This window comes from Acomys russatus, chromosome 3, assembly GCF_903995435.1.
Source record: "Acomys russatus chromosome 3, mAcoRus1.1, whole genome shotgun sequence".
Taxonomy (NCBI): Eukaryota; Metazoa; Chordata; class Mammalia; order Rodentia; family Muridae; genus Acomys; species Acomys russatus.
Window position 1 is genome coordinate 48,417,150 of NC_067139.1, and position 23,528 is coordinate 48,440,677.

At 41.9% G+C, this 23,528-nt stretch overlaps 1 protein-coding gene across 3 annotated transcripts; it reads right to left on the reverse strand.

Annotated features, from left to right (window-relative positions):
- Nucleotides 1–143: 143 nt before the first annotated feature.
- Thoc7 (THO complex subunit 7) lies at nt 144–17,111 on the reverse strand. Of its 3 annotated transcripts, none has more exons than XM_051139893.1 (8): nt 17,032–17,111; nt 6,920–7,037; nt 6,170–6,297; nt 5,806–5,892; nt 4,048–4,105; nt 2,063–2,129; nt 1,901–1,970; nt 144–482 (listed from the first exon to the last, which is right to left on the reverse strand). In XM_051139893.1, exons 1-8 carry the CDS (start codon nt 17,048–17,050, stop codon nt 415–417), a joined length of 615 nt encoding a protein of 204 aa, XP_050995850.1. In that variant the 5' UTR covers nt 17,051–17,111; the 3' UTR covers nt 144–414. The 3 variants fall into 3 exon arrangements, with proteins under 3 accessions (XP_050995850.1, XP_050995842.1, XP_050995860.1); XM_051139885.1 differs by lacking the exon at nt 17,032–17,111 and adding an exon at nt 16,734–16,897; XM_051139903.1 differs by lacking the exon at nt 17,032–17,111 and adding an exon at nt 12,004–12,284.
- Between the last annotated feature and the right edge of the window lie 6,417 nt (nt 17,112–23,528).

Below are 23,528 nucleotides of genomic sequence, written 5' to 3' on the forward strand. Positions count from 1 at the left end.
TGCCCAAACTTCCTCTACAATAAACAAAACACCCAAGTACTGATCATGGCCCCTCTAAAGCCGACTCATGGACTCCTTCTAAAGTGCTAACACCTTCCAGAAATCTACTCACCTGGTTTGATAAGGCAAGTGTTACTGGCTACCTAAAGTTTTGAAAGAACACAAAGATGAAACTTGAGGCATTTTATTAAATGTTTTCAGATGCTGAATTCTATATTCAAGGCTAAAAATGCATTTAAAAATATGCATACATGGAACGCTCTTCCTTTGTGTGAAGAAATACAAACAAGACAAGAATATTTAAAAGCAAAGGATTTCACCGCTGAAGCTGAAATATCCCATAAGCACAGCACACTGAGCCCAGGAAGCCCGTGCAGCCATTTGCCATCCCTAGGGATGGCGACAGGCAGTTGTCTATGGCTTAGGATCTGCTTCCATGGCGCTTTCCTGAGCTTCGTCCACCTCTGACAGCTTGTCATCATCTGTAGTTAAGAAGATATAAACATCTTTTAATCCAGCACTCAGAAGGTAGAGGCAGGTGGATTGCTGTGAGTTTAAGGCCAGCCTGGTCTTCAAAGCGACTCCAGGATAGCCAACCCTACACAGAGAAACCCTGTCTTGGGAAAAAACAAACAAACAAACAAATAACAACAACAACAAAAAAGAAGACACAAACCTGCTGGGGGATGGTCTGAAGTATTTTGATGCTAATTACTGCTTGGTGTCTGTGTGACCCACCTTTTGCTTAATAAAAAGCCATCCCACCTGGGCAGGGCAAAGGAGATAGGTGGGGCTAAGAGGGAGGAATTCTGGGAAGAAGGATCTTCACCAGGAGAAGGAGAAAAAGCTGAAGTGAAGAGAGGAAGGCCACCATGGGTTAGATGGAGGAAAAGCACATGGCCAGCGTGGATGGAGAATCCAGCCCAGATAGAGAACATTAACACGTATATGGGATTATAGCTCAGAGATAGCTTGATAAAAGTTATTGGAAGCAGATGGCATGAGATCGAGGCAGGAATCCCATGGGAGGTAATTTAGAGGATTGATATCTGCCCTGCCTCAGGTTAAGTAAAGCTATTTTAAAATATAACAAGTGTCTGTGTCTTAATTGATCGCTAGCCGGGGCTACAGGTAATACAAATAATTTAAAAAGCAATACAAACCTCATTCCATGTTGCCTGTGTTTTGTGCCTAGCGCATGCATGATAATGGTTTTATTTCGTATTAGCAAATACATTTAAAACAAGATGGCAAAATGGCAAGTTATGGCTGCAAATGGCTCGCATCATTGTTCGGTTTTAAAATCTTGACTTGAGCCCAGCCATGGGGCTCAACAGGCAAAGGGACGTCTTGTTAACGCTAATGACCTAAGCTCGCTCCTGGGATCCACGTGCTGGAAAAAGAGAACTGATTTTTACCTGTCCTCTTGCCTCCATAGGCATGCCAGGATTATATGTGCAACCTCCCTCCCCCTGAACACACACACCCACAAACCCACACAGAGAGGAATAAATATGATGCATGTGGCTAGTCTTACATATTACTAAGAATGTGCAATTTGTGTGATAGATTTCATTAAAAACAAACAAACAAACAAACAAACCAAAATCTAGGTCTTGTTTTTTTTCCTTCTAAACAATCAGACATCAGAGAACACAGAAAATTTTAGTTGGTTATAGTTACAAGAAAGACCAAGTATTCAATTTTTCAAAGTACTGCATTTCCTAGGCATGCCTGCAGCCTAACATACCAATGACTTGCATGTATACAGAAAGTTGAATGAATGTTTTCTGATGCCACTGGACATAGCACTGGAGTCTGGAGAGACTCTCTTACCAAGGTATTCCCAAATCATTTACAATCTTCCTAAGCAGTAATTTTGAAATGTTTTTTTACTTACTCTCCAATGTCTGCTGAAGTTCGTGGATGGTACTAAGAAGAACGTGAAATTGTTTCCGTCTCAATTCCAGCTGTGTTAACAAGAAAACATCTTATAAAGTTTGTCTTTAAACACACACACACACAAAAACACACATAGAAGCGAGCACATATATTCAAATACCTTATCTTCAACGCTTTCTTTAATATGTGAGAGATGCTCTAATTCTTTGCCCAGAGCCTCTAGCTCCCTGGAGGGAAAAAACAAAACAATGTTATATTTTGCTACTTAAGGGATGAAAATTTATAAATTTAATATTTTGGCTACTAAGTAATATTCTGAAAATAAAGAGGTTTTGAGAGATGGCTCAGAACTTAAGAGCACTTGCTCCTCCTTCAAAGGAGCACTCCTGATGTGGCTCACAGCTGTCTGTCGGTACCTTCAGTCACAGGTATCTGACGCCCTCTTCTGTCCTCCACAGGCACCAGGCATGCAAGTGGTACATACACATGCATGAAAGGAGAAAGAATATAACACTCCTATGGTAAGAGTTTGAAACTGAGGGTCATTTCCTATCTCCTAAATTGTGCTATATTTATTACAACTATACTTTTAGATACAAATTTTAAAATAACAAAAAACCATAATTACATAGAATAAAACCCATGTCACATCAATCCCAAGTTTTTCTTTTAGTAAAGAAAGTAGCTCTGCCTATTACTCCAAATGTCCATGAACCTGACTCGCAGTCTTCTATCCATATTTGCTCTTCTCCTCTACTTCCTGCTCAGATACCCACTGCATCACTGTGATTACTTTTAGATACATGTTTGTATCTCTGAATAGCACACAGTATAGAATATTTGAGAGGGAGCTTCTAATTTTCATAAATGATATATGTATCAGGAATAATTTGAAATTCATTAAGTGTATTTTTTTTACTATTTATGTTTTGAGCTGTTTTAAAAATGTGTCTAAGCCAGCATGTGGTGCGTGGCTTTAATTCCAACACTCCAGGAGGCAGAGGCAGGTAGATCTCTAAGTTCAAGGCTACAGAGAAACCCTGTTTTGAACACCCTGACACCCCCCAAGCCCCCCCTGCAGTGGAAGTGTATCTAGAGTAGTTGTCTGTATTGGTATTTAGTGTTCTGTTACAGCAATCAAATAAGTATGTAGAAGAATTTTAATTCAAAACATGGCTGCTCTGGCAAGAGATCACATCCAAAGACCTTCTAGGTCTGTGTGGTCTAGCTGGAATACACACACACCTTTAATCCCAGAAGACAGGCAAGCAGATCTCTGAGCTCAAGGCCAGCCTGGACTAGAACAAGTTTCAGGTAAAGAAAAGCTTAGGTCCAGGAGTGGTGGTACATGCCTTTAATCCCAGCACTCAGACAGAGTCAAGCAGATCCCTGAATTCTAGTCAGTGCTGTTCAGGCAGTTTGGTTGAGTCAGTAAGTTGAGAGACAGTGCAGAGGAGCTGAGTTTGTGGAGTTCAGTTTATGGAATTCAGGGACAGTTTTACTGAAAGAGTTTTACAGAGAGGGATTGAAGAGAAAACAAGTTAGACACAAAGAAATACAGAATGAGCCAGAGAATGAGAAGGAGCCAGAACATCAGAACAGATTGCTACAGTTAGTTGAGGCCAAGCAGAACAATTCAGTGAGAAACTGAGAGAAGCCAGATTGAATTAGTCAGCTTGGAGAGGAGTTTGAGCCAGATCAGCTGAGTTGAACCAGCCAGCTAGAGTTCAGAAAAGAGCTAGAAAGGGTGAGCTTATTCAGTAGTATGTCTTGGAGGATGAAAGCATTCTAGGCCTAGATTAGATTGTGTGGAAGCTAGAAGCTTCCAGGACTAGGCCTCCTAGGTTAGCATACAGAGGCAGCTCATCCCTCAGAGGCGACAATTACATCACACGAATAAAAGTAATTTTAACAAAAGTATACATATTTCCTTTTGAGGCATGAAATATATGCACTTATTCTTATAGGTAGTAACACTGGAGAAAGAAAAGGACTGAATCAGGCAGCGTGGGAACATGTAATACTGAGAATATGCCCTTTCTTCTGACCTGTGCTGTGTTGAAGGATGTGTTGTAGCTCGCCAGCATTGTGCACATAGGCTAGTCCTGAAAAACCCTCTTCTAGTATTTCTGAGGAAAAACTTACCTCAGTGTCTCATGCCTGTCTGGGTGATGCTGGATCACTTTTGCCAAAGCATCATATTCTGAAGGAAAAGGAAATATTTGCCAATTAAGGAGCTTTTTGAATCTGGATTATCAAAACAAAACATAACTCTTATTTACTTTCCTAAAAGTGGTAGCACACGCCTTTGTTCCCAGCACTCGGGAGGCTGAGGGAGAGGTCAGTGGACCTCTGTTCCAGGCTAGTCTGGTTTACAAAGCAAGTTCCAGGACAGCCAGGGCTGTTACACAGAGAAACCCTGTCTAGAAAAACCAAACCAAACCAAAAGAACAACAAGATATGGAGAGCACTGTCAATTCCCTTAACTCAGTCATGAACACAATCATATGTGACTTCAACTATGCTCCAAACAGGGATTCTAGCTCTCACTTTTGGTTTTCCATTCATGGGACAGAATACAAGAGGTTGGCAGCAGCATAGATGAACGTAGTAGCAACACCAAATGCCTCATATGGAAAAGGATCTTATTAACTGATTTTCACCACATTCACCAAAACAAACAACAGACAAGCAAACAAACACTGAGGAAAACACATCCTTCTAAGCCAGTTTCATGAACCCTACACCCTGTGAATCTAAGCCATAAATCCTCACAATCACCAAATAACTAACATTTTCTATTTCTGTTTAGTTTGTCACATCACTGTCATAGTCGTGGCAACCACTCACCCACCCATCCATCCATCCACCAATCCATCCATCCATCTGGAGGTTAAGTTTCCATGCGACCCAGGCTCCCCTAGATTTTGTAACCCTCTAGCTGTAGCCAGGTGATGGAGCTCAAGTACTCCCACTCACAGTTTAAACACTTGTCTTTATTTTTACTTTTTCCAACGTAAGTAATGGGAGGAACAATGTTCTTGCTATTAAAAATGTTTGGGGCTGGAGAGATGGCTCAGCATTTAAGAGTATACACTGCTGTTTAACAGAACCCACATTCAGTTCCCAGCACTCATATGCAGCTTAAAACTGCCTCAGCTCCAGGGGTCAGATGGCCACTTCTGGTCTCCATAGGCACTTGGACAGACACATGTACAAAATTAAGATTATTTTCAAATATTTTATGAAACAGATGAAGGAGATCCAAACTTAAAAGAGATTAGAATAGTACTAAACTTTAGCCTGTCTTTGAAAACGTTTACATTTATTTACTTTACTTTTACTTTGACGTGTGTGGCAGTAGTTTGGCTTACTGGCGGTTCAGTTCTCTCCTTCTACCATGTGCGTCTTGGGGCTCACACTCAGGTAGCCATGCTTAGTGGCAATTGCTTTTGCCACTGGGCCAACGTGCTGTCCTCTAAACTTTAACTTTTCTATTAGTTAATTTTGTGGGTAATGGTTGCTTGCTTTATAAATACCAAAAGGTTAAAAATCTTTTCCATTTTTAAAAAAGTAACTTCATTAAACTAGCAAATAAATACCTCAGCCTGTCACACAATAAACCTTTGTGGATTCACTGTAATACTGCTTAGGGAAAAGGATCTACGGATAGTAGAAAACACCGAGAAATACTTGCACAACCAATAAAATTCAGCCAAATGAAATCTTTTTCAGCATACCTTTCCTTCTCTAATTTAAGTAAGAGTTTTAAGAATAAATATAATTGCTAATTATTTTTTATAAACTGACTCATGTTGCAGATTTTACCTTTCACTATTAAAAACTCCATGGAAATTGTAGTTAGCAATAAGCTATTTGTACACCAAATCCTTCAAATCTTACCTTGTCGATTTTTTCGTATTCGTTTTGCTTGAAGAATTTGCTTTTTACACTCTGCAATTTTTTCGTGTGCTCCAGCAATACTACATTCTATACAAAAAGGTGGTTTTAAGAAGGTAGTTATAATGTATAATCTTTGTTTTTTAATAGAAGTTCCACTGGTAACACAATAGACAATGGCATTCTAAACTCTATCTCCAACACAAAGTGCCCCACCTCATTACACGACACTGCGCTGCTGCTGACAGCGACAGAGCCTTTATCCCACTCTCATCACTCATACTGTTTTACCACAATACAAATACTATCAGATAGTTTTTCCTTTAAACCACAAAAATATAATTCTAGAAAGAAACATTATGTTTACCTATTTCTTTGTATATTTTCTCATAATTTTCCATTTCTCTGAGATTCATATCATACACCAGCAAAGTTTTGCCCATTGAAAATTCACACTGAGACAGAGTGCTCAGCATACGTTGGTACTGGCTATATCTAATGAAAAAGAGAAAGAATAAAAAAATATAAATGAAACCAAGTTCTGACAGAATTGTTTATTTTACTTAAAATAGCTTAGAACATCCACCTTCACCATTTTCGTTGCTAGTCTCCATGTATGTGACTTTATAAGCTGCTCTGGCTACAAAGGCAAGATAAGACTACTGCTCTCATTAATGTAGGCTCAGGCCAAACAATTTGTCTAACTATTTAAATCACCTGTAACAGTATTTTGATTAAGAATTTTCTGCAGAATTCTGTTCTTACAACTTTCCTACTCTATACAGTCACTTAAGCAGAAAGTAAACCCGGGAAAAAATTCATAAGATTAATGTGTAATTGTTTTGCAGTAACTTAAACTTTCACTTAGAGATACTTAGCAAATACTAATTTGTTAAAAGTAATCAAATTAATTATTAAGCCCAAGTTTAATCTTTATTTCTTTTACTATTGTGATTTTTGCATATTATACAAACATAAAGGAGGCTTCCAAAGAGAAGGGACAGGAACAAAAACACCTTCAGCTTGATAAGAAGTGGCTGCACTAGGCACTGTTTAACATGGCCTTAGTAGAGCTGCGCCAGGGCCCTGGTGCGGACACTACAACGGAGACAGGTACCCCTCCTCTTGGGATCCGGAGTTGCACCACTTAATGAAGCTCTTCACGAGGAGGTTAATCCTACGGTCATCACCAGCACCATCGCCATCTATTAGAAGACGCTTCCGGATGACTTCGTCTGGAGGGAAACGGTAAACAAGAATTAAAACCAACATTTGGTTTCTGGGCAAACTCTCAAGACAACCAGTATTACTATTCATTTGCTCATTTAAAGGAAAAGTACTGAACTTTAAGTACATTTAATGCCACCAGTTGAGGCACCACTTAACAGCAAGAGAGTAAAATGGTAAATTTTAAGTGATTGTCTATGGCATGTCTGCCACTGTCCTAGGCGCCGAGGTCACAGGTGAAGCTCTTCCCTCAGCATTGGGATTCTAGCTTAAAAACTTTGTACTTTGTCATGTTACTATGCTCCTCAAAATATTTACTAACAAAATCATTTGTTTGCTGTTTTGACTTACATTTCTACTAGTGTATACTCCTTGTGTAAAATAATGTCTTATTGTGCTTTAGTCCTCTGCCTCCCATTACTTTTAATTTCCCCCGCCTGATGGGCCTTTTTATCTTCTGAAACAGATACACACCTCTATGTTCTTTCAATACATACTGCATGTTAAAACTATTTTCTCCATAATCTTAATTTCCTACAAAGATCACACACACACACACACACACACACACACACACACACACACACACAGAAATTTCATTATTAGAGCCAACTCAATGTTTATCTTTCTCCTAGATTTTTAAAATAAATATTCTTTCTCTGCCACTCTTTCTTGAGACCATTTATATATAAAGGCATGTTTCAGTAGTTTTATTGGAATTGTGGTGTTTGTGAGCATTAGTGTCACTAAGGTGCTGATTCAATTAGACACTGCATTTTAATAGACCTTTTAAAATTTGTCCTTGTATCCCAACATCTTTGCCTAGTTTTAAATATATACTCTTTAAAGAATGTTGAATAGAGTACTGAGCTTTTAAATAAAACATAGTAATTTAGTGAAGCAATAAAAAGGAAACTATACTTTTTAAATTATAAAGTAATATCCAAAACGTAAGTTTGTTAGTTGGCAGTCACAGAGAAATAAGATGTCTTTAATTGTGGGGCACGTGGACCACACCACCAGGGAAACCAGCATGGAACTAGAAAGAGGCTGGGAGTATCCAAAGTGCCAAAATCTCAGTCTTGAGACTGGCAGGAGTAAGGATTGCTCCCTGTTCTGTGCCTGCATCTGGTGCAGTCTCGACCAATCCCCGACCTCTGCAATTCTCAGTCTCATAGCTTAGTACCTGGAACTCCTCTCTATGCAAATAAAGAATTCCCACCATCTCAGCCCAGCCAACGGTAGGTATGCAACTACCCTGAAAGTCCCTTCCCACCTCCCAGATTCATAAAGACCTTGTTCATCCTGGATAAAGAACACAAGCTTTTCACTGAAACAACAACAACAGAACTGGCATTCTATGGGTTGAGAAGAAAAGCTAAGTAACTGTGAAGAGCACCACTTTTGAAAAACACCTGTCTAAACCAATGGAAGCCAGGATGGCACAGATCTCTATCTACGTGAGAGGCACTAATAGCAGAGAAAGGAAGTTTCCTAGCATGCAGTAACAGTATCAAGTTACAAGAAGAATGACTAGTTAGAAAAAAGGGAAAGATTCAGGAAGTAATTTAATTTAATTGTTAAATGCTCTAAAGGAACAATGTCTTTTTTTTTAAAAGACAGTGCAGGCTGGCCTGGAACTCACTACGCAACCTCTGCCTTTCACATGGTAGAATGACAGGTGTCAGCCACTATACCTGACTTCGGTAACTCATTTTTGCCCCAATGCAAAATGAAAATAGAACATAAAAGCAGTGCAAAATGATGAGTAGGACAAATGGGGTCCAAACCAGCCTGTTTGGCAGTCCTGAGCTAGTGTTCTTACTAGCACTAAATAATGCTGGGCCATAACCAGAAAGGCAAATGGAAATGGCAAAACCCACTTCCATCTACCCGATCATAACTCAGTAATAAAAGTGCCGACCAATGTTCAGAAGCTGTACTTAACACACTGCTACACATGTAGGGGCACGGATATAGTTAACAATGCTTGGAATGGACACCTCCCTCCCCACAAGCCTAGAATTTTGTTTTTCCCTTTGAGCTTTGAGACAGGATCTTTCTATACAGTTCTGAAACTCTGTAGCAGAGGCTGGGATTACAGGTGTGCACCACCATGCACAACAGATGTAAAGAGATGTTTTTAGCAGTGTTGTTTGTAGTATAAAGACTGCAAACCCAAACCCTGAGGCGTGTTAAATTATGATGCACTCATAAGATCCAGCCAAAACAACCTCTTTAGATAATTAAAGTAACTTCTGAGAAGCAGAGTGTATTGTTCAATGTATAGTTAAAAAATGTTTTAAAAAGTGCATGTGTACATGTATGCATGAATTCAGAGACTATCTCTGAAGGGATTCACAGGTAATGGACAATATTATAGACTGTTTCTGTTAAGTGGGCTACAGATAGAGATGAAAATGATTTTCTTAGATACCATTTTATCTTGTTTGTTTGTTTTCTGGGCTTTTATTTTCTTTGTAATGAAATGCATTATGTTTTGAATGCAAATATAAAGGATGAATAATTCCTGGAGAGCCTGCATGAACCAACAGCAAAGTCCCTGACAACAGCTCCTGTATGTATGCCCAAGTGTTTCAAAGCAGGCGCAGTGGAGATGGGCCCAGTGTAGGACAGCCTTAGACAGACCCACTCAGAACGGGTGTTCTGAAAAGCTGCTCAAGCTACAGATTCACCTGGCCACTGAACTTTATTTTAAAAATACTGTTTTCAAGCTCTAATTCCACACAATTTGAAGAGATTGAGATAAATACAACATAGTCCTTAAAGAGAATAAAATACAGGTTTATTTTTTTATTTATTTATATTTTTACTATGAGCACAGGCTCAGGTGCGTGCACATGCATGCGCACACACACACATTTTGAGACCATGATGGCTTCACACTCCCAGCATTTGAAGTGTTGAGAGGAAAGGCATGGCTGGGGGCTGGAGATAGCTCGGTGCTAAAGAATGCATACCCTATGAGCATATACAGGGGGAAGAGGTCCCCCTTAGTCACAGTCATAGCGGAGGGGAGTAAGGGGAAAATGGGAGGGAGGGAGGAATCAGAGGATACAAGGGATGGGATAACAACTGAGATGTAATATTAAATTAATAAAAACTATTTTTTTAAAAAAAGAATGCACACTGCTCTTCCGGAGGCCCCCAGTTCAGTCCTCAGCACCCAAGTCTGACAATGTGCCACACCTGTCTCCCACCTCCAGGGCTCTATCACCTCCAATCTCCTCCAGCGCCTACACTCCGCGTGCATGAGCTCATGCACACACACACGCACTGGACGAAGTAAAAAGATAAATCTGAAGGTGTGTGCTAACTAACATGCATGACAACTTTGACTTTTTAAAAAATATATTTATATACATGAGTGTTCTATTTGCATGTATGACAGATGAGGACATCAAATCCCATGAGCCACCATGTGGCTGCTGGGAATTGAACTCAGGACCTCTGGAAGAACAGACAGTGCCCTTAACTGTTGAGCCATCTCTCCAGGCCACAACTTTGATTTTTAAAGTAAGACAAAAAGGGCATCCATTTTGTTCAATAATCTGGAAGTACTGATGCTGTTCAGACATTTTGCTCTTCTCTTCCCAATTCTTCTCAAGCCCTACCTTCTCCCTGGATGCCGGGGCTTCCTCCTGGAATGTTAAAGTAAGTGCAGTAGGGAACAGAGAGGGACTAACTACCACCATACCTCGTATCTTAAGTCTGGCAACTAAAAATATTTAAACTATGCTTTGTCATCATGCCAGTTACACACTGTGTATCTTTACAGATTAATATAGTACTCCTATTTGTAAAGTTCTTGGAAAATGTCCACAAGCAACATAAGCCAAATCAACAGCCCAAACCAACTAGATCTCCTTGGGTAGCTCAGACTAGCTTGGAACTCACAGCAATTCTGTCTCAGCCTCCTACTTGCTGTTACAGGTGTGAGACACCATGATTGATTACTGACTTCAAGATCTTTTCCGCCCTTTAAGGCAGGGTCTCTCTGTGTAGTCTTGGCTGCCCTGGAACTTGTTATGTAGACTAGTGTTGAACTCACGGAGATCATTCCGCCTTTGTTCTGGAATGCTGGGATTAAAGGCGTGAGCTACCACACCCAGCCTGACTTCAATAGTTTAAAATTGGGTTCCTGATACCTACAGAGGCCTTCTAAAGAGCACTGCCTCAATTAAACACTAACAATGACTAGCACTTATTTTTATTATCATAGCAAGAAATTACTTGTACAAAAGGTGTGAGCATTTGTGCACAAGGCATAAGAGTTGATTCTGAGGATAGGAAGTCTTTTACTTTCCCAGTAGCAATAGCACTACTGAGGTGGCATACAGTTTTGGGAACAATCAGAGGAGGTGGGATCTTAGTGGCTCTTTATAAGTATTTCTCAAATTTCTAACATAGGTTTCACTCAGGTATAACAGCTATAGTTGAATTAAGCAATATGACATTATTTATACACCTTAACACTGAGGTGATAAAACACATCCCAGATGTTTTTAAGTGGGTGAACAAGTTAAATAAAAATTTAAGAACATGATGGCGCACTGTCACGCTGGAATGAGGAAATGCTTTGGTTTTTTGAGACACGGTTTCTCCATGTAGCCTTGGTTGTCCTGGACTTGCTTTGTAGAGCAGGCTGGCCTCAAACTCAGAGATATCTGCCTACCTCTGCCTCTGCAGTGCTGGGATTGAAGGTGTGCACCAAGGGCCACTGGAGCCTGGCTTAGGAAACACATTTTGATATGGAGATAAATTAAGATACAAGACAAAGAAATGTATAGTATGTTGTCATTCAAATACAAATTTACATTTGCTTGCATTTGCATAGCTACCCTATAATGATATAAAAGAGCAAATGAAAGGCTTATCAAAAGAGGGGACAATAAAAAACAGTAAGTGGAGGACAGAGTAGAGGCAGAGGAAAATACAGTTTGGTTTGCTTACCAGAAAAATATTCAAAATCTGCTAGCTATTCTGTTTAACAAGGCAAGAATGCTGAAATCCTCCCAGTTCATGCCACACCAGCAGGCAGAAAGCTGTGAGCTGTAGCAGAGGTGGAGGAACAGGCACCTTAGGACTCAGAAGACAGGATGTAGGAAGACAGGGTGCTCCAACAATACAAACGCTAATTCACAGGTATATTTCCGGAGGATTTGTTGGTAGGCAATTGAACTGTTTAAATCATACAGGCGAGCTTTCTAGTAGGAGCAAACGGAAGACAATATACAAAAATTGAATGCAACTGGGAAAAGCCACAAGCAAGGTCCCTAGACAGGAGGCTGCCAAGCCATGTGCAGTTATGAACTACATGCCGGCCACAGGAGGAGATTCAGGGGCACTGGAAGGCAGGTTAGGACTGAGCACACTTGGGTGAGGAACCCACAGGCCAGCTTGAGTGGGAAGGGGTACAACTTGCCTGGCCTTGGAGAGCCTTGCTATCTAGGCAGACTCACACCCTTCTCACACTTCCTCTCTATCCCTCTTTCAGTACATTTCCTCACAGTTCCGCCCAAGAAATCAAAACTTGGAGACAATGGTTTTTGTTGTGTACCCCATGTTTGCTTTATGTGTGAGTACATGAGATCAACACAGAACTTCAGCTGTAAAATAAGAATAAAAATCTCTGGTTTGTAGGACTGTTGAGAAGCCTCTTGAAAATAAAAGTGAAAGGCCACAATGCCTGTCAAAGGAAACTCCCTAAACATATTATCCTTTTCTTCATGTTAAATTTTAACCCACAACTTGCAAGCAACATCCTAAGAATGTTACGAGTGAATTAAGATATTTATCTATCTATATATAGTTGTGTATCTATGCAGATACATATTATGTATTCAAAAAATTTCCCAGTTGTGATTGTTTTTCTCAAACTTACATCAAGGTCACAGAATTCTTTCTTAAGTTTTGTAAGGACAGTTAGTACCTAGAAAACTGGACAAATTAGAATTACTACTTTCACACGCCTTGTAGGGAGCCTTCTCTAACACGGTACATTTCCAGTTTGCCAATAGCTCCTCTTTTTTAGAATTCCTAATACAAATGAGAATTTTTTTATTTTTAGCAACATCTCACAATTTAGGTCTACACTGAACATACCTAAAACACTTCTAACTTACACGTTCCCATAGTTGGTGCCTTCTGTAAGTAGTCTGATTGCCTGCACTAATCTCATCAGGCCTTGGAGCCATTCTATAAAAACAAACAAGCAAAGGAGGCTTAGATACTATTTTATTGATAATAATTTGAGGAGAAACTATGACCAAATAAAGATAATGTTTACATAAATTCCTATTAGATTTATCATTACATTACCACCACTCATGAGTTATTAAGATGAATTACATGTGGCCCATTTGTTGCATTCCTCATGTCAGAACTCCTGTCCCCACCCTTCATGAGGTTTAAAATCATTAGTGTGATTTTTTAAGGTTAACAGTCTCAAGAATATACATAGAAGGGAGACAGATGAATAAACAAGGTAGTGTGACTCTTCTGTGTAAATGCTGCCCTCATTTAAGATACTTATGTCCAGTTTAAACAAGCTGTTGATGGTAAAACCAAAAGTAAGTGGGAAAGAAAAATTTAAGCTAGACATGCCTAAAACTCCAGGACTTAGGAAGCTAAAGCAGGAAGATTAGGCAATAGTATAATTTAAGGATAAAGCTTTGTTTTGAAAAACTGTCTTAGCTCAAGAGAAATTACTTACTAGTTGAACTAGTCCAGAGCCAATGGAGCAGACTGGCATCGGTAAACAAAAATATGTACACTGGGCCACTGGAATTCAATGTATCAGCAGCTGCTGCCCCTTCTACAGTGTTTCCTCTCACTGAGATGTGTACTGCCTTAGCTAGTAAATTATATAGTTATTCAATTTCAAAGTGCTTTACATGAATTATCACACTGTATCCTATATAGTCTGCGCTATTATATTCCATTTACAAATGGCCAGTGTTATTGTTGCTTTCACCAAAAAATATATACAATTACATTATTATATAGTTCCATTATTCTGTCTTATTGTTTATGAGCATATTAAATAAAATCACTTTAAATTTTAATAAGTATAAGACTATAAAAGCTGTTATAGCCAAACAGCTCTATTAAATGGAGTGTAGAGCCACATCTTAACCATTTTCTCACTTCCCATGTGTTGCTCTAGATAGCAACATATCTACTTAATGTTCCCTGTACTACCAAAGGGGTTCTAACACAGTTTAAGACCCTTTAAATTATCACCTACAACATATAATCTGTTAGAATAACAGTGATATACCTTAACTAGTTTTCAGTTGACCCAAACCCTGTTAAACTAACAGTGATATACCTTAACTAGTTTTCAGTTGACCCAAACCCAGGAAAGGCTTTGCCAGGAACGAGCTGCCTGACTAAATCATTAACTTCCCTGACCCCCTACTTATTTTCTCATCTATAAATGACAGTGCTAGGGATATAGCTTAGCTTAATGGTAGAGTGCTTGCTTAGTGCAGTCCCTAACACACACACACACACACACACACACACACACACACACACACACACACACACACACACACACTCACTACTTCCAGACATCTATCTCACCACTTTCACCTCCTTCTGTACCTAGCACCTCATATTTGTTAATTGCTTACTTAGTATTCAGTTCAATTTTCTTACCCCAAAGCAAGACAAGAAAAGGCAATGAGTACAGATACAGCTCTCAATAGGGAAGTAGAAAAGAGGTAAATAAAGCAACTTCTGTATTTAAAAATATTTACTGAACAATTGTATGTCTTTGGTTCAGTAAAAAGTTCCTCTAACTTTTACTGCATTTCATCTCCAAAACAGCCTTCTGAGACTTTATGAATTAGTATCTTCATTTACAGAAAACAAAACTGAGTCTCAAAGAAGTTAGGTAACCTCCAGAAGGCCAGAAACTTGTAACTGTAAGGGGGGGATTCCTGTAGCCTTCAAGGATTAGGGGCTCGAGGTGGTAAGCCTATAACACATCACTCCTTCCCTTCTTACCTGATGAAATGCACCACCCCTCTGGAGCAAGGCACAACACCATGCAAAGTTCATCTCTGACACCCCACATCCTGATGTTCTCCCTGAACATCAGGGAGATCCCCTTAGTTGGAGTGTTGTCATACTAATCAATGGGCCCATTACCTTTCACTCGCACCACTGCAGCAGACATATTAGCTGGGCTCAAAGAGGCCTAAGCAGTCCAGCTGTTCTGCCAAAGACACTGGGCTCAATCCCCAGTACCTATATACCAGTTCACAACTGCCTCTGCCTTCTGCATTCGACAGGCAGGAGACACACATGGTACACAAGCATACATGCAGGTAACACACACACACACACACACACACACACACACACACAGCTAAAACTGTAGAGCCAGTGGGCATGGTTTACTCTGGACAAGTTACTTAATTTCTTTGGGTACCAGTTTCATCTATAAAATGGAGTTAGCTAGAACTCTGTGCACCATATGCAGCAAGTATAATATAAATGTTAGTGAAGAGGAGAGTTCAGCAATTTCCTTCCTAGTCCCTCAATATTTTCCACAGAGTAGACTGGGTTTGTGAGTTTTAAATGCAACTCTGGGGTCCAGGGTGTAGATGCGGATGAGAATGTAGAACAGTTTTCTAATGAACAGGACCACAGGCTCTGCCCTCAGTATTGTAAATAAATACATCAATTAATTTATTAAAAAAAAGCAAATCTTATCACACCACACTAATTTTTAAAACTTTCAGTGGCCTGATATGGTGATACCCACCTTTAGTTGTAGCACTCAGGAGGCAGAAACAGAGGTAATTTGAGTTCCAGGCCAGGCTGATCTACATAGCACATTCCAAGACAGCCAGGACTCCACCTTGTCTCAAAAAAATCCAAATCCCAGCCAGGGTAGGGACACAAACGCCTGTAATCCCAGTACTCCAGAGGCAGAGGTAGGTGGAGCTCTGTGAGTTCAAGGCCCGCCTGGTCTTACAAAGGTAGTCTAGACCAGGACAGCCAAGGCTATACAGAGAAACCCTGAGGGGGTGGGGGTGGGGGATCCAAATCCTAACCCAAAAAAACCTTTCAGTGGCTTTCCCTGGTCTTGAAATTCATGGTTGCAAACGTTTTCTAAATTCAAGCTAATTAATTAGCATCTGACATCTTTCATTTCTTTGGTCATGTTGGGTTTTGTACAAGTGGTTGGTCACTTGTAATTCCAGTCCTAAAGCACCTATTTATCCTTCAAGGAAAGGGGGAAAGCAAGTGCTTTCAAGATTTCTAAATACCTACTGAATAAATGAAACTGGAACAAGACAAGGTTAAATAAAATGCCTGCACCAAGTTCCAGGGGGCCTCTTCTATCCCACACCTAGGCACTTCCTCGACCAGTCCTCAAATTTGGGCCTATCGTTGTGCCATTTTCTGGATGTCAGCCTTTCCACCGGTATCTGCAGCTACTGGTCACCAGGTCACTTATCTCCAAGCCACTGAGCTCTTTCTACCGCAGTGGCTACCTTTTAAGTTCTGGTTCTCAGTGTCCATCGCGTGCATCCTTCCTCCAAATGTCCCCTCATTTCTACTCTCAGTCCACGCTCCATCACTCCCAATCCACCCTTCCCAACATGCCCTCCTTTTGTCGCCGTGGTCTAAGGCGCCGGCTTCCTCCCCTGTGGGCGCCCTACCTTGTAAGTCGCCCAGATACACTTCCCGACCGGCCCTCCATACACCCCTAGTCCTTTTCGAGGCCGACCCCAGCTCCGGGTGGTCCTCGCTCCACCGTACTCCCAGCTCCGGGGCTCGCGGGGTCCCGCCGCACTGCCCGTGGGCCCGACCCAGCCCGGCCCGGGATGCCCCCCAGGCGGCCCCTTCCGCACACTGCATCTCCCGGGCTCCCCGCCGCGCGCCGCCCCGGGAGCCCCCACCCCAGACGGCCCGGATCCCGGCGCTGCCCCGCGTCCCCGCACCCCGCGGCGGCCTCACCGTCAGTCACGGCTCCCATGGCGTGCGCGGCGGCGGCGGCAGCGGCGGCGGCAGCGGCGGCGCGAGCTGAGGCGGCGGTTGGCGGCGGAGGTCAAACTCCCACAATGCAGCCGGGTAAACAGTCATGGAGGAGGAGGCGGCGGCGCCCGCGGCCGCCCTCTCCGACTCCTGAGTCGCGCCGCGCCGCCGCCGCCGCCGCCGCGGGACCCGCGCTGCCCGCGCTCGCCGCGCCCCCGGGGCGCGGAGCGGCCGGCGGGTGAAGGGCGAGGCGGGCGGCCGGCGGCGGCTGGGCCCGCGGACCCCTGTCGTCCCGCCCGCCCGGCCCGCGCCCACAGGCCGCCCTGGAGGCCGCGGCCAGCCGTCAGGTGAGCTCGGGGCTGCGCGCGTTCCGGGTGTACCGCGCCGGCTGTCCCAGGTGACCGCCGCCCCCTCGGCGGCCGGGACACGCCCGCTCCGGTGGGATAGGGGCGCGGCGACTGCTGCCGCGGTGGCGCCCACGAGCGCCGCGGCGGATCTCGAACCCGGGTCCGTGAGGCGGGCGCCGCAAGCCCTCTCTCTTCCTGAGCCCTGGCAGGTGCCGGGAAAGGCTGCTGTAAGGACTTTGCTCAGGACCAGGAGCTTAGTGCTTGCGGTCCTCACCCCTCACCCTGTTCTCCCACAGTGCTGGAATCCAGATGGGGTGCCTTCATTTTCATATTATCTTTGCTTTTCAAAGAATGCTTCTTAAAGGGAAGTAGAAAGTAGGTGGTGTCCCAGGGGGAGGTGGCTGTGCCTTGAAAAACATTGCTTGCTGGTGTGGAGTACAGATTTCCATACCACACCGCAGGTTATATTGTCATCTCTTCTGAAAAATCACTTCGGTTCAACTTTGATGAGAGTCCTAAGTGGAACCATGTAGGTGATGAGAGACTGACACAGCTGATCTGATAGAGTTTGACTTTGGTACTCGGGTTTTCATTGCTTTCCAGTTCTGTGATCCCAAGTCCCTTGCATCTTCCAGAATCCTGTGTAAAGCGGTTCAGATTTCCTTTCTTAAGTGGGATCCATGCTTCTGTCCTGTGTTCTCTGAGTTTTCCAGCAGAAAACTTGGGATCGTTCAGTGTTATGATAGGCTTTTAACCTGTATGCGGAACTATGTGTCTGTCAAATACATTATTGACTTTTGTCAGGAAGGCAGACATTACCTTGAATGAAGATTTTGTGGCATGACTGACCTCTTCTAAATGCTGAGGCTGCCCCCCTAACCTGACCTTTCGAGAGGGTATTGGCCTTGGACTTTGAACCCTGTTCATTTCCTTGATTAGGAGTGAGGATAGTATTAACCTTAAATTCAGCAGGGCTATGGTAGCCACAGCTTTACTCCAATCTGGGCTGGCAGGTCTGTGAGTTGACTCCAATCTGGGTCTGAATATGAAGATTTTAGCCAGCCAGGGCCATATAGGTGCCCCCATGCCCCAAAGGACAACAACAAAGTTCCAAACCAAACAAAAAACAAGTAAATCCACCAAACAAATAAGTAGCGTCAAACATTGTGAATGGAATATCACCTAATGGGTGGGGAGGTTTCTTGTTTACATGGAAACTGTCAAATAGTGAAAGGCTACTTTTAAAGAACATTTCTTGATCTTATCAGCATCTTGCTGACTTTGAAACAGTATCTCGTGACGTCAAATAACTGTTAATGTTTTCTTAGGAAAATAGCATTGCCTCATGACTTAAGCTTCTGTAAGCTTCTCTGTCAGACCAGTCCTGGCCAGACCCCTTCCGTAAGTTTATTTGATAGCTCACAGTTTTCTAGAAAAAAAAAAAAAATTAAAGTAATAAGACAATAAGTAACTGAAAAGACCTGGACTCTACTTGAAATTAAACATTCCTGAACATTCTTGGCTCAGATGATAGGAGACCAAGTGGTAGGAAATATCAAAGCTGCTTGAAGTCTCTGGAGATTCCTTCAAACCATATAATTTAATTCATTATTGTACTGACAAGAATCTATGAGTTGAAAATCTGTGATTTCTGTTTATTATATGATGTACATTGAGAGAATGGCTTGCAGTGAATTTCAGATCTTCTCATTTCTTGACCTGTGTCTGATAGTAAACTAGGGTGGGCCCAAACTCTATTTCTTACTCATAGTTTTTCTTTTTTTTTCTTTCTCTCTTTTCTTATTTTCCCAGTGTGTGTGTGTGTCTGTGTGTGTCTTGACAGGCAGAAACACAGAATTGGGAAGTAATTTGCTTAAGCTACCAAAAAGCCGACTTGAACTTGTAGATCTTACTTTTAGTAGTTTACTCCAGGCATTAGTTCCTTTCTTTTTGAGAAGGTGAGATACTAGCTAAGAAAGTTAGTGTATTTATTTAACACTTGCCTTTTGAAAATATAAAGACTGATGAGAGAGCTGACAGTTTGGTCAGCCTCCTTGGTGTGGATGCTAGAGTTTCTGTTGCTGTGATTAGCACCTCATGACCACCTGCCCAGCAGTGGTGCTACCCACCGTGAGATGGACCGTCGCACGTCAGTCTTCAGGAAGAAATTGTACCGCAGACTTGTCTACAGGCCAATCTTTCGTAGGCATTTCTCAGTCAGATTCCTTCCTCCTAGTTAGGTCGAGGTTTATATCAAGTTGATTAAAAACGAACCAGCTTTCACACTTGGTTTGTGAAAAGAAAAATAGAAGTAGGCATTTCTACAGTTTGCCTTCAGAGAAAGAGTTATCTTGTCTGTAGACCTTTACGAGTCTACACGTATCATCCAGTTCTTTAAAAAAATTTTTTTTTGATTTGTTCATTTTATGTTTGTTTGCCTACGTGTGTGTGTGTGTGTGTGTGTGTGTGTGTGTGTGTGTGTGTGTGTGTGTGTGTGTGTGTGTACTACGACTACCATGTGTGTGCTTGGTGACCTGTGGAGCTCAGAAGAGGCCATTGGATGCCCTGGAACTAGAGTTACAGATGGCTGTGAGCCGCCATGTGGATAATGAACCAGGCCCTTTGCGAGACCAACAAGTGCTTTCAGCTGCTGAGCAGCCCCCCCAAAACCCCTATCAAGCAGTTTTTGATCCCCTCTACAGTTGTAACTCATGCTTTTTGTTTTATGTGTACTTTTATGCAGAGAAGATACAAAGTTGAAATAGATCTAGGATTTAAAAAAAGATTCATCCTTTTTACTAAATAAAATGGAATACAATCATTCAAGTGCTTCCTTCAATATTCATATATATGCATATAATGTGTTTTCATCAACTCCACTCCCCTTCCCTCTTGTCCAGCCCCCTTTTTCCTCCAATTTCATATTTGCTCTCTCTGTTTTTCTGTCTCTCTCTCTCTCTGTGTTTCTGTCTCTGTCTCTTTCTGTCTCAGTTAAATATTATTTTGATTGCATATGCATGGGTGTTTTGCCAGCATGTATGTCTGTGCATGCTGTGCATGTCTGATGTCCACAGAGGACAGACGAGGGTATTAGACCCCCTGGGGCTGGAGTTACAGATGTTTATGATATATGGGGTACCATGAATCAAATGTGGGTCCCCTGGAAGAGTAGCCAGTGCCCTTATTCACTGAGCCGTCTCTCCAGCCCTCCAGCCCTCATTTTGAGAAATGCAAACTCAGTTCATTTAGTTCTTCCTGTGTGTCTATGGGTGTGCAGCCATCTACTGAGCATGGGTAGCCTCTCAGGCCTCTCATCTCTGAAGGAAACTGACATCCCCTCTCCAAACAGCCATCAGGTGCCAATAACTCCTCGCCTAGAGGTGGCAGTTCATAAACCTCTTCCCCGTTCTTCTCCGGATGGCCTGATCTTGTACATTTGCTTTCTGTGGCTCTTAAAATTTTTCCACACACACCCTTTCTAGTTGTTCCTTAAGCCTTAGGGTAGAGATACAGATGTCCCATTTAGACATCTGAGCACACCACAGTCTCTTATGTGCACATCAACTGGTTTTAAGTCTCTGTACTAACCACCATGTGCTGCAAAAGGATGGTTCTCTGAAGAGTGTTGAGAGATACACAAATCTGTGAGTGTAAAGATAAGAACTGCAGGGGCAGTTTATTATTATGAACACATAGCAGAATAATAGTATTGGGTTCTCGTCTAGAGCCTTTCTCCTTAGATGCTACATATTTTTGTCCCAGTTATCATTAACAGGTATAGGGTCCATATTGTGGAACAGGCTTTAAATCCAGCAAGAAATTGGTTGGCTACTCCCAGAGTAGACATATTTTATCAGGGTAGTCATTATTGTAGCTCTTATAGCTGGTAAAGACTGTTGGTGATTTTTCTCCCCCTATGTTCTATGTGTCAGGTGTGTGGCATCTTCAGCAATAGGGGTCTTACCATCAGCTTCTGAAGGATAACAAGAACTGTGTTAATATTCTACAATTTGGGGGGTTGGGACTCCATTGGAACTCACAGACCAACATCTCAGAAAAAAGTAACTCATTCCTGGCTCTGGGCTTTGATTTGATAACCTGAGCTATCTGGGGGAATGGATTGTTGTCCCTTCCCACCTCCTTTGCCTGTTAGTAGGTGACTCCCGTTAACCTCTGTGTGTGTGTGTGTGTACATATATGTACACGTATGTATGTATGTATGTATGTATGTATGTATGTATGTATGTATTTTAGGATGCTTCTACAAAGGTATTTAGTGTTATCCTTCCCTCTTATACCCTAGCTTCCCATCCCTGCGCCTGTTGCATTATTCCCCTTTCTCCTTCCTTCCCACCATTGCTCCAGCCCCCTTCTTTGAAACTTTGCCTTTTCCACGATCCCTTACTATTTCCTGCCGTCTTTGCGTAGTCCAGTTTAAATACATATAGCTAAAGATTCAAAGCTAGCATCCTCATAGGAGATAGAACAATGTGTGATACTTGTCTTTCTCAGTCTGGGTTACCTCAGAATAATTACGTCTACTTTCATCTATTTAGCTGCAAATTTCAAAAATTCAATCATCTTTATAGCTGAATAGAATTCCATTGTGTAAAATACTACGTTTTCATTGTCTGTTTATCCATTGCTGGACACCCAGGCTCTTTCTGCTCTTTTGCTATAGTGTGTAGAGCAGCGTTGAACATGGGTGAGTTCTCTGTAGTAGCATATGAAGTCCCTGGGAAGCTGCCCAGGATGGTATCGCCAGATCATGTGGTGAATTTGTTTCTAGGTTTCTGAGGAGCCACCACACCAATTCCATAGTGGCTGCACTAGATGGCACTTCAACCAGCAGCAACTATTACTCTTTTCTGACTTACACAGAAAACAATTATTTCTAAGACCAAAACCCAACAAACCCAATCTTTGTTCTGCATACTTTTAGAAATTGTCTCCTGTCTGATGGTGTGGTGTTCAAGGTGCAAGGCACTTCCATTTTGTTCCGTGGCAAAACTTTGACAGTTTGTTGGTAAACCAGATATACACATAAGGCAAGCCAGCCTGACATGTGTTCTGCTTCACTGTGACAGTCTTTATGATAGCTAAAGATTTGTGCTACGTAAACTGCAACTGAATAAACAGTTGAACTTCACGCTAGCCTTTAAAATAAATGGTTCATGTAACTCCGTTCTTTTATTCTGCTGTAGCAATTTTGCAATTTGCCTGGGAGATAATGACACTGAGGAAATGCATTTGTGCCTTTGTTTGGCAGCAGAACCTGGTCGGAAAAACACAGCTTCTGAGTTCAATCAGAATGAAGTTCAAGCTTGTTTTTTTTTTCTACTTTCTATGCCTCCTTTCTTGCTGGCCTTCTAATTTTCCATCTGGATGTTGCCTACCTAAGTAGAGGTATTCTGAGAGCTAGAAGGTCTCTGCATGAAGTTCTGAGCACATTGATTAGCAGACAAGATAAGTTTACAAATATAAATATGTACAGTTGTAGGATATGCTTATAATATACATTATTTCCACACAGCTTAGGTATTATCATACAAAATGCCTTTTCAAAATCAACTTTTCAAAAATGGGAGAGGAGTGAGTGAGTGTTCCTCATATTGTAGAATATTGGGCGGGGGGGGGGGTTGTGCTTTGGAAGTGCTGTGTTTGACAGCACAGAAGATGGGCTGTTGCACAGGGAGCTGCTTTTTCTGTGAGGGACATACTTTTTAACATTTGTTTTTTCATTTGTAGTTTAAATACAAAATAATCTAAGTTAAAAATTGGAAATGTGCCTCTAGTTCATCACCCCTAAAACGTGTGTCATCACCTTACAAGGTCCCCAAGGAGTTTATGGTAGAAGGCACACCTGTAACTTCAATTGCGCAGTGTGATCCTTTGTGATGTGAAGGAAATTAAGGATCTCACACATGGTAAGCAACTATTCCAGCACTGGGTTGCACTTCCAGCTCCCTTGGTCCTTAAAAAACCCTCTGACTTGGTATCTAGGTTGATTTTCTTTATAGGGAAAACAAGTGTGACGGAACTGGGTTATATTGTCCTTCAGTGTTGAAGGAGGCAGGGGCATTATAAGTCAAAAGAATTTGAGGTGTATGAATGAGCTATCCCAATACCTAG

Bases quoted from the DNA above. Each gene is read 5' to 3' on its own strand.
- Thoc7 (XM_051139893.1), bottom strand. The intron at 4,106-5,805 runs GTAAGATTTGAA...CTTTTCCTTCAG, and splicing joins AATACGAAAAAATCGACAAG to AATATGATGCTTTGGCAAAA. The intron at 2,130-4,047 runs GTAAGTTTTTCC...TTTTCCCTCCAG, and splicing joins GACAGGCATGAGACACTGAG to GGAGCTAGAGGCTCTGGGCA.